This window comes from Amphiura filiformis, chromosome 12 (genome assembly GCF_039555335.1).
Source record: "Amphiura filiformis chromosome 12, Afil_fr2py, whole genome shotgun sequence".
Classification (NCBI taxonomy): Eukaryota; Metazoa; Echinodermata; class Ophiuroidea; order Amphilepidida; family Amphiuridae; genus Amphiura; species Amphiura filiformis.
In genome coordinates, this window is record NC_092639.1 from 193523 (window position 1) to 210700 (window position 17178).

At 38.2% G+C, this 17178-nt stretch overlaps 1 protein-coding gene across 1 annotated transcript; it reads left to right on the forward strand.

Annotated features, from left to right (window-relative positions):
- The first annotated feature begins 6556 nt into the window (after nucleotides 1–6556).
- Nucleotides 6557–15386, forward strand: LOC140165602 (ribonuclease kappa-like). Its single transcript, XM_072188886.1, has 2 exons — nucleotides 6557–6774; nucleotides 14243–15386. The coding sequence occupies exons 1-2, from the start codon at nucleotides 6703–6705 to the stop codon at nucleotides 14456–14458; spliced, it is 288 nt and encodes a 95-aa protein (XP_072044987.1). The 5' UTR covers nucleotides 6557–6702; the 3' UTR covers nucleotides 14459–15386.
- The last annotated feature ends 1792 nt before the right edge of the window (nucleotides 15387–17178 follow it).

Sequence of the window (17178 nt, forward strand, 5' to 3'; positions counted from 1 at the left end):
GGCTGTGAAATAATTATGAGCCTTCTCGGGGGGGATGAAAGTTCACACCAAAATTGCTTGCCCTCCCCCTCTCGGCCTGCCAAAAATAGCTTGCCCCCTCTCAGCCTGCCAAAAAATCTTTGCCCCCCCCCTTGCGCATGCCAAATGTTTGGGATTCCAATTTGCATACCTTAAATGGTCTAGTTATAAAATTACGTTGCAAGAGCAGCGAGCAGGAAAATTGCATATTGAGCGTTTCCGTGTTCTGTTTTCCTAAGCCTTTTTAGAGCATTATATTTAAAGGGTGCCCCATGAATGTTTGCCAAAAATTTCTTGGTTTGGGGACGGAGGCCTAGGCCTAGACCTTTTTCCCGACCACTTCTTCAGTGGCTCCTTAACCGGGGGCATGGGGACCACTCCCAATAATTTTGGTTGGGGCAAGTAGTAAGTACTCGATAATCTATGGTAAAATTCATAATTTTAAGATAAAATACATAATTTTAAGGAAAAATTCATAATTTTAGGGTATAGGCCTAATTCAAAACGTTAGGTACAATTCATGTAAAAATGGATACCCCCTCCCGCATCCAGCCCTTCAGCATTTGCACCTAGGCCCAATCAAAATCTTCCGAAGCCTCTGCTCTTTTCTTGGCCTTCCTGATTTTCGTGTTCCAATTTTTTTCTGTGCGGGGTGCTACGCCACTGGATGGGCGCATGTTGCCCCGGGGCATGTTGTTGTTGATCGATTGACATAGCGGACGGGTGGGGCGGGCAATCGCAGCCCTGGTTCAGTAAAAATTTAGAAAATCCCATTGGCCTATGAAATGGCGTGTGCCCCAATCAGGCCCGGTGCACCCTCCCCCAATCATGGTCGGTGCCCCCCCCCCCAATATTATGAATCATGCTACGCCACTTTGTTGATCGTCACCATCAGGCCAAAAAAAGAAAGCATTTGTTTGCCAGACACGACCGACCCAAAAACATCAAACACTGCTTCTTTTAACAATGATTAAAAAAATTAAGAAAATGCGGATGTTTTTCTATAAAAAAGACACTTGAAAGTTAATAGGCCTATTTCCGGCAATTACAGCTGTCCTTTTTGCCATTTTTTCCAGCAATATTTTACCATCACTCAATAGGCCTACATCTATATAGGACCAAGCCAGAGGATGATTTAAGGAAGCCCCATCATGCACTGCAAACGTGTTATCACTAGAGTTTCAACTGCCACTTTACTTTTCAAATCCCATTGAATTCTGTGCAAAAGATGTTGTTTAAGAATTGTGCGTGTGTCATTATTACTTGGTCGATTTCGGAACAAAAGTGATGTATGCATAAAGGATAATTCACACCTGTAGGTAACATAAAATGTGAAATCGACTAGCATTTTGAATGCGTTTTTATTGTAAATAGGCCTATATCAGTCCAAATTCAAATTTAACCATGCCCGTCAATGGAATGTGCGAGCAGTGGTGCCATCCCAGCAAACACAAACACGTTTTAAAAACGTTTTAAATAAGTTATATTTTGGCTTTTGGTTTAGGTAAAAACGTTTTTATAACATTAAAATGTCGGGTTATATAAAGGTCATGATAACGTTTTAAAACGTTTTGTATGAAAACACCCTACAACAATATTTTTAAATGTTTTCAAAAAATGTTATTGTAAACTATTATTGCAAACATTTTTGCCAAATATTGTGTCAATACTTAAATAACATCATGTTAAAATATTTGAACCCAGCAAACACAGAAATGTTCTTGAAATGTTTTTTTTTTAAACTTTTTAATAACATTTAAATTTCGGGTTATATAAAGGTCATGAAAATGTTTTTAAAACGTTATTGAAAATATTTTGGGCAAACATTCTGTTTAGAATGTTTTGTATCAAATTTTCAAGAATGTTTTTGGAATGTTATTAAAACGTTTTTATAACCTTTATAACCCGACATTTAAACGTTTTCTGTAAAACATTTTTGTTTACTGAGTAGTAGATTATCAAAAAATGTTTTTTAAGGTTATGAAACTGCATTTTATACTCTTAATATACCCTTTATATAACCCGACATTTAAACGTTTTCTGACAACCTTTTATAACCTTTTGCGAATTATGTCGAATACGTTTTGTGTTTGCTGGGATGTTCATTCACACAGCTGTGCTAACCGCAAGTCAACAACATAGTGGCGTGGTGGGAAGTGCTTAAATCATCCTCTGGGATATGGTCTGGGATTTTGTACTTCAGGCTTCCAGCTCGTCACCATTGATTTATACTGATCTTTATCAAGATTTCGTTGCCAAAGAGATTAAACTTTAGGCTATATGGTAAGGTTGAAATACATTAAAGTTTGACACATTAATAGGCCTAGGTGTAAGGGCCCGTTTACAAACACTTGTTCAGTAGCGTAGCCAGCTGGGGGGCAGACTGCCCCCTGACAGAAAATGAAAGAAAAAAGTGCCCTGACCAAAGGGAGTGTTCATTAATACTTTGGTGGGGGGGCGGGTCTTCCTCAAATTTTTCACTCGAAAACTTTTGACCCCCCCTCGATGGACCGCTAAACTTTTTGACCCCCTATTTTGACAGACAAAACTTTTTGACCCCCCCACCCATTATCGTATAACAAACATTATACTTAATAGTGTTGTTTCCAGTGGTGTGGTATCTGGGTCACATGTTGTCTATCTGTATCTGTCGACCATCTCTGGTTGTCGCATACGTTGGGGGGGGGGGTCAAGTATGACAAGGGGGAGGCAAATGTTTGAAACATTGAGGGAGGCAAATGTTTAAAACATTCCCGGTGCGAAAATTGCGCATGAAATACAAGCACAAGGAAATTTTCATTTTATACTTAATTCAGATTTGTCCCAAATCAGCTAGGTGTTAGGGATAAATGAAATAGGGGATTTATTTGGAGATTCATAGGCACATCAGCATAATTTGGATCCCTGGGTATTATGATAGTAGGGGCCTACAAATGCACGCGAACCGCACAAAAACCGTCGGCTATTGAAGCTTGAATGGTCAAATATTGTTCAAATTGGAAGTAATTTATGGCCATGCGTTTTGAGTTGGGCCGGTAATGCGTTACATGTTTTCGCGAGATGAAAATTGCATGTTTTTTCATTTAAATGTCCATATCTTTCACATATTATACCCAACATATATATATAAATGTATACATTTTCTTGCAGCAAATGAACCAAGGAATTCAAAAATACACTTTAAAATGACACAGGGTGTAACACTAAGGATCGACTGAGTTATGAAACTGCAAATATCAAATATTTTAGGAAAAAATGGAAAATTTGACAAAAGTTAAAAAAAAAGGTTAGGTGGACCCCACATATTTAAAAGTTCCATATTTGAATTCCTCTCAGTCAGAGCTTTTTAAACATATGTAACATCATAGGGTGCAATAAAATTAAAATAATTTTGCGCCAGCCTCTTTCAAGGCATATTTTCCCATTGACTTCAATGTGTAACCCGAACGGAAAATAAAATATGCCAAATTGCTTCTCAAAGCAAATTAAATTACCTGGTATATGAATGTATGATGTTAGAGTATGTAGTTAAAGTGAATTGTAAGAATGTGAAAAAAGAAATGGACCTCATGCATCATATGACCCCTGGGGTCACTTTTATTAATTTGCTCCTCCTGATCCTCCTCCTCCTGATCCTCCTCCACCCCGCACATTATGCTAATTAGATGCTAATTATTCCAATGTTAATAACCAAGTTTTTGCAACATTTATTATGTTTACTGTATTGGTCTCATCATAAGCTTTAATTTGACACCAAATTTAACTACATATGCTGCAGCTGAGAAAATTAAAAAGATAAACCCAAAAATGCCGCGCGCATGTAACATCTCCACCTATTTACTGCCAACTCAACGCATGGCCTTATGCAAAAAGCTAAAATGGTAAAATACGAGATTAATTTGGTCACGCAAATGTACACAGGTATCAGTTTTGGCCCCCAAAGACCGTGGCCTGTGCCCACTCTGCCCTATGGTAAATCTACCCATGGGCCTATGTGTACAAAATAATTTTGCAATGAGAAATAGTAAACTGAAGTGTGCGGTTTACGTGCAAATTTAAAAGAAATCCAATTTATTTGCAAAATTTTCTTGATTTAGTTGTATTTTGATCAGATTGGTACATAGGCCTAGTCATGTTTGTAGCCTACTTTGAAGAGATATACAAATTCTATGACCAACCTAGACTACCCCGTAGTCCACTTGCCCATTGTGCATAGGCCCTACTCTGGATATTGTATTTAAGCTTAAAACTCTGATTTAATTAATGTGTGCACAATTGATAGATTTTCACATCTGATCAGTCACCCTACTCCCTCTGTTTGTTAGCTTCCCAAGTGGACTACTGACATTGCCTTGCGGTTAAGATTTTTAACACGGGACTCTATGGAGAGCCAATTTCTGGCCTAACTAAAATTGTCCATGATGTAATGCATCTTTAAATGGATCTGCCTTGTGATTGGTTGCCCATACCTCGCTATGGTTTAAATCGTCTGGGCCCGCGCCATTACCATTAACTACACCGTAAACAACTGTCTGTGGTATTTGCGGCGCTTTTGTGTTGACGCGAAAGTTAATCTCTCATCAAACATCTAGCGCGTCCATGCTTAGTACTTGTGGTTAATGGACTGATAAACAAGTATGCTTGACAGTGTGTTTTAGAGAGCAAAGTCCAGGGGTAAAGTTCTGCTTACAATTCAAAGTTCATAGTCGAAATTTCGGGGTTCGCTATCAATAAACTGGTAGATTCCAAAATCAGAATTGTTCAGTATTAAAGTGAGCCGTTATAATTATGCAAGATAATGTTGCATTCAATTACTTTTATTGTCACTAATCGTCTGATATTTTTAACTCTTTATGACCATTTTACTATTGAATACTTTAATTTTAATAAACATCAGTATAATTTTGAGTTCAACGAAATGGGATCATCATGACTAATAATAACATATTTTTAATAACATTCGACTATGGCATAGTCTATGACCAACCCAGATGTTGCCGTGTTGCTGGTCATCTTTAATGTTATATTAATTAATATATAGATATGTGTACACTAAGTGTCATCATTTTTTCAACAAAAGCACTGAAAACCCGAACTTCCCCATGTTAAAAGTGATACAGAGGGTCACAATAAAATCACAGAAAATTTTGAGTTTTAAATCGGAAAACTTTTTTGCCCCTCCCCCCTTTCCTACCACCTAAAACTTTTTGGTCCCCCCTCTTTTAAGGTCCAAAACTTTTTTGGCCCCCGTCCTTTTTACCAGCCAACAAAGTATTTCTGAACACTCCCAAAGGGCAAAGGAAAAAAAAGGGACAAGGAGCCCGTTTTCCATCAAAATTCACCCCGATCATGGGCCAAAATAGTGTAAAATACAAATTTTTGCGCGCTACGCGCGTACATTATCACAATAAAGCCATTTTCATCTCGAACATGGGCAAAAATAGTGTCAAATTCGAAATTTTTGCGGTACGCGTACAAATCGTCCCAATAAAGCCTTTTTGGGAAGCTCAAAGACATGTACCCCCGGGAGGCCTACAGTCTCTCTAAAAACAAATTGCAACTACAATATTTTTTAGCTCAGTAGTGTGCCCCTGAAATTTTATTTTGCCCCCACACCTGACCAAGAAACCTGGCTACGCCCCTGGGGGGCTGATGCAAAATGGGGGGGCTGAAAAGTTCTGACCCTCAAGGGGGGGCCTGAAAACTTGACCACAACTTTTCCCGGGAAAATTGAGTTCATATGCTTTTCTATGGGGTTGACCCATAATTTTCATGTCAAAAAGGGGGGCCCTGATATTTTGAGATCTGAAAGGGGCAGGCCGAAAAATTTTCGCGACGAAATTTTTTTGCATCACTCGCCTGACAAGTGTGAGAAGTCCGAAGGCTGAAGGTTGTATATTTTCTCTTGCCCCACTTGCTGCAACACGTGTACAGATCTAAGACACAAAAAATGGAGATAGACCTACCGACCCACTCCTTTCTGAGCAACCTAAAAAACAAACACTTTTTTTTTTGGTGTCACCGACGAACGTCTTGTTTTAAATTATACCGTACCCTTGTTTTTCCAATGCCCCTTTTAAAGGTAATTTTATTTGCACGCGGTCCTTGAGAAGTATCCATTTTATTACTCGCTCCCTATATTTCCCGAATGACCGAAAATTCCATTTGCCAGTAAAATTGAACTAGGGGTACTTTCAAATTTGAAGACAATATCAGAATTTAAAAATTTGAAGTTGTTATTATTTTTTATATAATAATACGATCAAGCAAAAAGCAAAAGCAATTTGGTAAATTAGGAATTGTTTTTTGAGGATGATAACACTGAGAACTGTTTTTATTCCTTTTCTGCGCCTAAAGTTTCACACATTTTCAAGTAATCAGCGCAATGTTTTACCCTGAAAGTAAACAGCTTTGGAAATAATATTTCATTCCTCAACATTTTTGATGGAATAAAGTAAAAATAGCACCCAATTAGATATTTTTAATGCATTTGTGAGAATTTTTATCCAGCTGATATGAGTGCATGATGGGATACCTAGGTCACATGATCGATCTCAGATGACCCGAGAAAAATAGGAAGGACAGGCTGTGATGAAAGGAATGTCTTGGTTGTTTTCGTGTTATTTTGATCATTTGATTCAATTTATTTGACGGAGGAGGTGATAGCAAACGCTACATAAGAAAATGGTGAAACTGTGTGGACCAAAATGTTCGGCCTGCTGCTCGCTTTTGAGCATATGGGGAGTTATTATGTTGGTAAGTCATGCATGAATGATGAAGTCATATCAATGACGATAATTGAAGATCATGAAGATGAAGTGCTAAGTAAATTATATTTTTGTAATAATCATGTTGATCCTACAATATAGCTAAAGTTTGTTTGCTTACACAAGGTGGAAATTGTTCGGCTTTTGTTACTGTAGGTATGCCAGGCAAACCTTAATTAACACATTTGCTATACAAGTAAAATGCAGTAAACCTTTGACGAGCGCGTATTTAGGTATGTGAGCATTCCTTACCTGAGCATGCATAATATTCAGCCTCTCTCAGCATAGGGAAATCGCGCACCCGGCGCCATTTTGGAAACTCATTACCGGTAGTAAATTTTATGGCGATGTTTTTGAAAAAATCTTGGGGGGAATTAGATCGAGTTAAAAACAGTTCCAAAGCTTACAAGGTCAAGTCAAAAGGTTGAACTTGATCATAACCCGGAAGAGGTCAGATGATTCGCACGTGGTCGCGGCAAATTTTGGCGACTTTCTAGTGGGTTTGAAAGTGACGATTTCGATCTAATTTTTTTGGGAAATTACTCTCCAAATATCTGAATAACGGAGTTGAGCGGTAAGTTAAATGGAGCACGCGGTGAATAAAGTTAGTTTTTTGTACATAAAAATGTTTGGTTTGATGAGATTGGATGGATGCCTGAGCAAAAAGTGAGTGAACTGGGGACTTTGTGTAGTACGAATTGTGACTTTTGCCAGTGAGTGAACATGTTTAACCCGGCATGGTTTGCGTATACATGTACTTGAATGGGCTCATGCTGTGGATGCTGGGATAGATTCTCATTCTGTGCCGACTATGAGTCGGGGGAAGAAGCAAATTTGGACCTTTCCTATTCCTATCCCATCATGCATAGCGCTAGCAGATTTTTGCTATGATAGATGCATGAATGACTGTGGGCACATCGGGTATGATGGCGGGGGCGGACACATGCCGCTTTTTTGGCCATTTTCCTATTTGATTTTCTAAATGTTCAAATTGATGGGGGACGATTCTATCATAATGACGCTTACGTCATGGGGGGGTTACTAGAGCAGGAGTGACCCCATTCTGATGATCAAGTGAACTGGCCCTCGAGTTTCCGCAATGATCTTTATAGGGAGCATGCGCCAGCCAGTGCTCCAAAGGGTGCCTGCTTAAAGACAAAACTTACGCTGGGGGAAAGGGCGGGGGTTCATACTTGAGCAGGAGTGACCCCATTCTGATGATCAAGTGAACTGGCCCTCGAGTTTCCGCAATGATCTTCGGAATAGGGAGCATGCGCCAGCCAGTGCTCCAAAGGGTGCCTGCTCAAGACAAAACTTAAGCAGGGGTGGGGGGTCATACTTGAGCAGGAGTGACCCCATTCTGATGATCAAGTGAACTGGCCCTCGAGTGTCCGCAATGATCTTCGGAATAGGGAGCATGCGCCAGCCAGTGCTCCAAAGGGTGCCTACTCAAAAACATTTTCCTGGGGGAGGGGGTGAATGCATCAGCTAGTGCTTATAATAATTAAACATTTTAAAGGGTGCCCCCTCCAACAAATTACCCCCCCCCCCCTTGTATCAGTGAAAAGGTGTACTCGGGTGGGTAGTATCAATACTGTGAGTTTTTCAATGACAAAAAAAATAATAAATAAGACACTTCAACACAAATTTCATCTTTTTGAATAAGTTTTTCTTTATTTTTGCATATAATTTGCTGTTGGCCCTCACTGTGGTTTCCCAGGGACTGCCTTTTGAGGAGAGCGAGAGCAAACGCTCTCTACTGCTCTCCTTAAATCGGATATAGGAGAGTGATTTTTAGCTTTCCTTAGTTGACCATTCTCTCATTACATTTTATTGTAAATGTTCTTAACAGCTCTTGAAGGCTCTAGAAGAGCTATTTAATGCTCCCCTGCAAATTACAAAAGACAGTCCCTGGTTTCCATCCTCTGTCAAAGCTGGAATCTGCATCAGAAAACAGAAATAAAACAAAATGTTACTCATACATGTTCATTTAAGTATATTAGGGGCTATCATTTTCTGCGGGGCTCCCAAATTTACAAAAAGTCAGCATCAATAAAATTGCGACCCCCCTATTTCGGCAACAAAATTTTATGACCCCCTCCCCACCACCCACTGATACACCTTACATGTACCCCCTGAAGAGGCTAAAATTGTATTCAGTCTTTTTAAATAAGATAAACACACTATCTGTGGTCATCTTGCGACTCCCTACATTTTGGTCATCAAAAATTTATGACACCCCCCCTATTTTTCTTTCCAGAAAATTATGACCCCCCCTGTATATTTGGGACCCCCCCCTTCCAAAGAAAATGATAGGCCCTTATGTTCACATCAATACAAATTCAAACAATCTAAGATTACATTTACAGTTCAGTACCAGTAAATAGCAAGACAGTGCTTGTTTCTTAAAATTGTGTACTCACAATGCACAGTATAGGCCTATAACTTAAGCATTTTAATATGTGCATGCACAAAAAGTTTGTACAGGAAATTGGCTGAAAAATTGAGCCATTCATTCATGCCTCATCAGTTTTCTTTCATTTAGCTCTTTAATATGAGATTACTTTGATGAGAATCAAAACAAGTTCAATTTTTTTTTATTATACCTAGCGTATTGTAAGGATACATCGCGTATTTACTGCGTTGCACGCACTTGTCTCTGATTGGCTGCTGAGGCGATCTGTTGTTGCCGAGTGGAAATTTATGACTGAACTGTGCGACGTACCGTACGCGTTGTTAGTGCCGAATTTGCAACATCACGGTAGTCGCGCTCGTCAAAGGTTTGCTGCATTCGCCTAGAACACAATCATGTCATGACAATACGTAATTTACATAGAAATATAAAAGAACTGGCCGAAGAAGGAAACCTACATAAATATGTTGTCTATACTTCACTTAACCCAAATTCTTATGATTTTTTATGGTGATAAGTCACTCGCACATGGAATTTTAGAGGATTTTGATAGCAGTTCCATTAAAAAGCTGCTATCAACATGAGACTAAGAAGATCTAGAAACACCACCGAAATGCTTTTTTTGGGAATTTTGCTAGCTGAATCTTTTTGATGAAAGTCAATCTTTGGGCGCGTTCTCACTATGCCTGTTTGATACCAGGACGTGGACTCGATCCTACATCGAGTCCACTTCCAAGCATAGTGAGAACGCGAAATAAGTGGTTTCGATCCTACATCCAGGATGTAGCATCGAGACCACCTCATTGAGGTAGTCTCGTACCTAGGACGTGGTATCAAACAGCATAGTGAGAACACGTTTACAAGTGGACTCGATCCACTTATACCGGAAATGTATTATGCACAACCTTGATGGCCGTCGTTGTACTATAGGCCTATACAATATACATGTATGTACATGTCTACATTATATAATTTTCCATGATAAAATTTAAACATGCATTTTCAACTTAAAAAATTCGTAGCTGGTATTATAGAACAAATTTATACATGCTTTATTTCATGTAATTAACAATATTTATTTTTTATGCGGAAAATTCTAGGGGAAAGGGGATATACACGGACGTTCGTTCGTTCGAGATGCTTGCCGTAGTTTGATGAGCAGCATGCTTCTTGTGCAGTGTGAAAACAACGGCATCACGGCAAGATACAGATTTTATCCAGTTTCAGAATTAAACAAAACGACATTGGGATTTACAGTATAATACAAAATGATATTCGGGTGTAATATTCGTTTTTGAGGTGTACATTTTACTAGACTGAGTTAAAATTACCAATCAAAAATAGTATTTTTGATGATGATTTAGAGGTTGTGTTGCGTGTGAATCAGCGTGCTTGACCAAAACAGAAATAACAACCCGATGTATTTCTCTCATTTTACACGTATAAGCCTATATAAAATAACAGTTCTTAGAGCTGTTTATTTCAGATCTTTCCAAATACATGCATATATCACAAAATAACATATCCATAGATTGAAGGAATATATCAGGGGCCCTGGAAATATAAAACATGATCTTTCCAAATTGATAGTCTATAGTAAAGTTTGACTGACTTGCATTGGAACAGAATTTGTGACGTCACGGTCATGCATCGCAGCGCTTGATAGTATAACATCCGGGTAAGTGGAGTCGATCCTACATCAGCATTTTGGTGTTAGTGAGAACGCGAAATCAATGTGGACTGAGTCCACTTGTATGTGGACTCGGACCTAGGTACGAGACCCCATGTCTGTAGTGAGAACCCCGGTGGGGTCATTCCCTGGCAGGGGGGACACGTAGGACCGTTACCACAAGTACAACTTACCCCCTTTCGGAGTCGATTTCAAGGACAAATCATGAAATGTTACCCCCTTTTTTACTCCAAAACAAGGACAAAATGGTACTCTGAAACACCTCTATTTTTTAGATTCCGAGGACACATTTGCAATTTAGCCCTATTTCAACATTTCAAGGACGAGGCGTTTATGAATGTGGTGGTTTTTTTCAGTAATTAACAGGGCATCACAGAATTCAAGTAGGGCCTACATGTAATACCCCTTGCATTATTGCATATAAATTGGCTATTGCAAAATTTCCGCGAATCTATGCTAAGGCTACGCACGAAATAGAACCGAGAACAATATTGATCATGGGATGAGTACAGTAGGAAACCAAATTTATTCCTTATTTATCTGGCCAGCTATCCACGGATCGGGAGAAAATAATAAGAACCCCTTTTTTCAATTTCGTGGACATTTGTGCGATAAAACACCTCTATTTTTCCAATTTCACGGACAATTTTATCCGCGGACAAGCCCTAAAAATGACCTCTTTTTCCGCGATTTTGGTAACGATCGTGCGGTCAGTATTGCAAGTTGAGTGACCCCACCGGGGTGAGAACACGACCTTTGACAAGATGTAACTTTGCTACGGAAAGTGCTATGAAAAAAAGGTTTTCAGTTTTGGTTTCTTTACTCAAGGGCTTTAATTTGATATATAAAATGATGCAGTTTGATGGCAAATTTGAATTCACCTGGCATACCTAGTTACTGCGTGCATCAATAAAGTCCCAACTCACGCTCGCGTAAATTCACATTAGCGTGCACTAATCATGGCATCATGCATTAATTAACGCAACTCGTACCTGACTGCTAGCGTAAGCATTGAAATGACTTGCGTGTTACACGTTTACCACAATTGCTAAACGTTTGACGGATCATGATATGCGCGCGTTTAACGGTACATAATGCGCGTTTAACGTTCCCATGCCTAGTCTTAAGGGCAACACTTACTTACCCGCAGTGCAAGATGTACCCCTCCCTTCCCCTCTCCATTGGTTAAAGGAAATCTGTACCATAAGCTAATCAATGGCTAATATAGTTATACCCCTAAATTAAACATACCAGACGGTCTATATGAATTTCGGAATATATTCCTAACAAAGAAAAAGCACTTTTAATCCTTCGTTTCTGCGATTCATGGAAGCCGCCATGATAGCTGCTTGCTAATCCTTTCTGCACAAGCGGTAGTGTAACCTTTCACACAGACCCGCGGCGAAGCGTAGTGTTGCTATGGCATTCATGACCCCACAGCGTAATTTTGGTTTTTAGTGCTGTTTTTACTTTTCGTTCTCAAAAGACATTGTTGATCATAAATATTACTTAAAATACATTTTTTTATGTTCTTCTGTAGTTTTATATGGATAAAAATTGTCGCGTTTTCTTTTGAACGAATGTTGAATCTGAACTTTGGTAGGATTCGCTTCGTGTCACCAAAGTTCACGAGGGACGAGGCTGGTGGCACGGATTTCGCTGTTTTCAAAATCGGGGTACCGTTACAGCGTAATAAAATACATCGGGTATCAATATGGCCACCACCATGGATTACAAACTGATCGCTGATTGTCGTAAGGAATTAAGAATTTCTCCTTTATTTGGACGTATAAAGCTTGGGACTTTTACTGTTTGTCGTTTTTATTATTACTGCAACTATATACCCATTGATTAGTTTATGGTACAGATTTCCTTTAAATACCGGTACAAGATTATCATCAAAGTAGCCAATCAAGTATCTAAAAGTGTAAACACTACAAAACCCATCTAGCTCTTCCGTCTTTCTAACAGTCCCCCCAATTGGTTAATTACCGTACTGATGCGAGTAAAGTCCCACCCCCCACAGTGGGTGCGGGTTCATCCAAAGTGGCCCCTGATCAGGGGCGTAGCCAGCTTTTTTTGGTCGGGGGGGGGGGGCAAAATAAAATTGTGGGGGCACAGACGAAAAAAATTAAGAGTTGCATCATACGATACATCTAGTCATAGAGACTGTAGGCCTATGTCTTCAAGCTTCCAAAAAGGCTTTATTGGGACGATGTGCACATGTAGCGGACAAAAATTTTGTATTTTACACTATTTTCGCCCATTATCAAGATGGAAATGGCTTTTATCTTTATGCGCAAAAATTTTGTATTTTACACTATTTTGGCCCATGATCAGGCTGAATTTTGGTAGAAAAGGGGCTCCTTGTCCCTTTTCTTTTCCTTTGCCCTCCTGATTTTCTCTTTCATTTTTTGTCAGGGTTTTCTTTCATTTTTTGTCAGGGGGCCCTCTGCGGGGGGTCTGCCCCCCCCCCCCTCACACTACGCTGCTGCCCCTGATTCACTCTAAATCTTGGTGCCCCACCCCATTTTTCAAAAAAAAAAAGAAGTTATTTATTTGGGTTTTGGTGTATTAACGGTGTATACATGGTTTGTAAATGCTAGGATCATTCATGGTTCACTTTGTGTTTTAATGCAAAGTTATAATATGTGTCCATGTCATACTCCCAGTTCCGGCACTCCGTGTATCCGCAGGTACTCTTACTCTAAACTTTTGAAAACACACTCTTTTTGCATGTCATTGTGCGAACTTTTCAGGATAAAAGCACTCCTATTTTCAGCGATTTTGTGATTTTTTAATGAATAAAATAAAATAAATAACTTGATCTTCCCCCCCCAAAAAATGAGTATATTCCCACCCCAATTTTGAAAATTGTTCACCTAAAAAGTGTGGGACTGTTAAGGCCCTTCGCACTTGATTATTAGTTTCCTGTGAAAGATTTTGAAAAAGGGACGAGGTGACTTTTAATTATTAATTATCTTTTATTTTCTTTATTTAGTTTTAACTATTACAAGCAACTATTGACTCGTTTTGACTAGGGCGGGCATTTACTTATTTCACAACAATATTTGATTTTATAAATAAGTGAAGGTGGAGTTGTACTCTTTGTTCATTCATCATTATTGTTGAAAAGTTAGAAAATGGCAAGTAGAAGTTGTTGAAAGTTATTTTAAAGGAGAAAATTAGAAATAAAGATAAAATAATTAATTATTTTGAGATTTTCAATTTTGGACGCGGGCGGTAAACAGGAAACTAATAATCAAGTGCGAAGGGCCTAATACTGAAGTCAGTACGGTACATGATAATTTAGTCATCTGAATAACCAATCAAATATTTCTCCTTTCATTGCAGCTCCTGATGGGCATCTTCTTCCGAGTCAACGCCATTGCATTTATAGAGGATGTGAATTTGGGAGACGTTAAAGATTTAACCAAAGAGAAATTAGAGAGCACCTACACAACTACATCCAATAACTGTTTTATAGCGGCTGGGATCTATGCTTTGTTGACGGCGGTATCCGTGTGGCAATTTAGTGTCAACAGGAAGAGCCAATACCAAGTCACATAGACACATGTGATATGATCAAAAACTATAACATGCAAAAACTTTAATATATAATAATTATAGACACTTTCTATATGAGGCAAAAGTCGCAATTCAATTTTGACCTAAATTGCTATCTAATCATACCAAAAGTGGTAAGAAACTGGTAGAATCTTTGAATGTTAGTTTTAAGGGCATCATTTATCTGATGCCATCAAATTAATCTATATGTCTTTTGCTTTGCCTATATTTATAAATAGTCAAATTAATTATGACACTTGATAATGACAGCTCCTGTCAAAATAATAAAATTTATATGAATTTATAGTACAAATCCTCTGTCAAAATTGAGTTGCCACTTTTGCCTAGTTAGTGTAGATCTGCCCTCCCATGGAAAAACATGTACTCAAAAAGAATATTAGATAATAGATACAGGGTTTTTCCATGGGAGGGTAGCTATGGGTCTTGTTCACATCATTGACCCAGTGCCATCCAATGAGGCACTATGATGTAAAAACCTGTTATGATTTTTAACACAAAATGTGAAATTTGGACTCTACTAAGTAAGTTCTTCCATGCTCGAGATGCATGACATGAAGGACATTAGTACCGCAACCAGTATACAGGGTGTATCAAAATGAAAATATAAAGTATACAGTATGAAAATGCCACTAGATTAAAAAGTATATATTTGGTCAAAATAATTTAGTTGAGAACTGAATCAACATGTCCTCCCACAACTGTAAAATCATTGGCCTGTGACCATTTATAAGGACTCTGTGCCTATTTTTGTACTTTTATTTTGATACACCCTGTATAACCAAATTTACAATGACAGAGCAATGAAGTAATTTTATTAATGTCCACTTGTGCAAGAAAAATTTGAAAAGTCCCAGATTTTACAGGAATTGATTAAAATTTGGTTGGAATGAAAAACATTATGCAGCCCGACACATATCGTCGGCCGCAATACATAGTGGCGTAGAGTGATTTTCAAAATTTTCCGTTTCACATAGTGGCGTATAGGTTTATAGCTAGCTATTATCCTCTAATAGTTATTCATTGTTAACTGTTAAAGACACAGTTTAATAGTTTGAACGATAAACTTCAATTACAAATGGAATCTTGCCACTTAGAGATAGCAGTGGAGGAGTATCGACTCCATTACTAGTAGCATATCCTTCAAAAACATTTTGATTGGAAACGTGTTTTGTCTTTCACATACGCCACTATGTGTTGCGACCGACGATATGGGTGTATTCCGAATACATTTGGGCATATTCCTAATACATTTGGGCGTATTCCGAATACATTTGGGAGTATTCCTAATACATTTGGGAGTATTCCTAATACATTTGGGCGTATTCCTAATACATTTGGGCATATTCCTAATACATTTGGGCGTATTCCTAATACATTTGGGCATATTCCTAATACATTTGGGCGTATTCCTAATACATTTGGGCATATTCCTAATACATTTGGGTGTATTCCTAATACATTGGGGTACATTTTGTGAGATATTTGGGTGTATTTTCAAATACATTTGGGTGTATTCCTAATTCATATTATGTGGGTGGACTGGGTGATTTATGAAACATTTTGGTGTAATTTAAAAATTTTGAACATGCAGCCATGGTTAAATCATATGTCAGTTGCCACTGCACATTATGTTCACACACCACAAATAACTCGGAAGCTCACTATCGGATGTAAAATCTATTCATTATGTAATAACATAAACAATTTATTGACATGTTTGTATACAGTATTAATTACACAAAATATGTTTCCAATATGTGTGCGTTTATGTTACCAGCACCTGTTATTTGAGATGAGTTCAGGAACTGCTCTCCTGGATGGATTCATAAACATGTGCACTACATCCTAGCTCAAACACATCGCAAGTTATGGTGCGTTGGGGTTTCACAGAGGACAGCTCCTAAGTTTACGACGAGTTAAGATATATATCTATGAAAGCTTCTTAGTGAAATCCACACTGATGTCATCAAGAAGAGTAAAAGATGAGATCTGTTAATTAAGGAGAGCAATAAATGACCAACATATGGGACTTTGCAGTTCATCTCATCTCAGTAGACAGACCATAGATGGTTCTTCATGCAGATTAATATAATAGACACTGTAGTTTATGGTTTCTGCATTTATATCAGGCCCCAAGCATGTACGCGTACATTATAATGACCTGATAACACACACACACTAAAATGCAGGGCCCTGACAATTTTGAAGAGGTTCCACTCTATATTTATGTTTGCATTTTGCACTGTCGATAAACATCTTGCTGTGCAATGCATGTACATTGTAGTAGTCATGGTAGAACTTTATGTCTCTACTACATACTCACTGCTTCAGCTTTTTTATGCATTGATTCATTTATAAAATCTTATTTCACACTTTCAAAACAAATGTGGAGAAATTATGACAAAACTTATCTGCAATATTATAGAAAGTACCGTGTACATAATTGTAATTTTGGTGGTATACATTCCATGTGAAGATTTGTTAATATTTCTATCAAATAATAAATACTTAAATGTAGACTATGTGTTGAATATACATGTATTACCGCCTAGGTTAAACATATTTGCAACAGGGCTCAAAATAATATTTAAAAAAGGCCAAGGGTTAATTTCCCCCAAATTTCACTAAATAGCCCAGATGTTCTGTTTGAAATAGTTATCAATGGTCAAATGGGCTATTCCAGTTGAAATCCATACACCCCC

What these genes read in the sequence shown, in the direction of transcription:
- LOC140165602 (XM_072188886.1), top strand. Translation starts at nt 6,703, where the DNA reads ATGGTGAAACTGTGTGGACCAAAATGTTCGGCCTGCTGCTCGCTTTTG. An exon ending in TATGGGGAGTTATTATGTTG is followed by an intron (nt 6,775 to 14,242) that starts GTAAGTCATGCA and finishes CTTTCATTGCAG; the next exon opens with CTCCTGATGGGCATCTTCTT.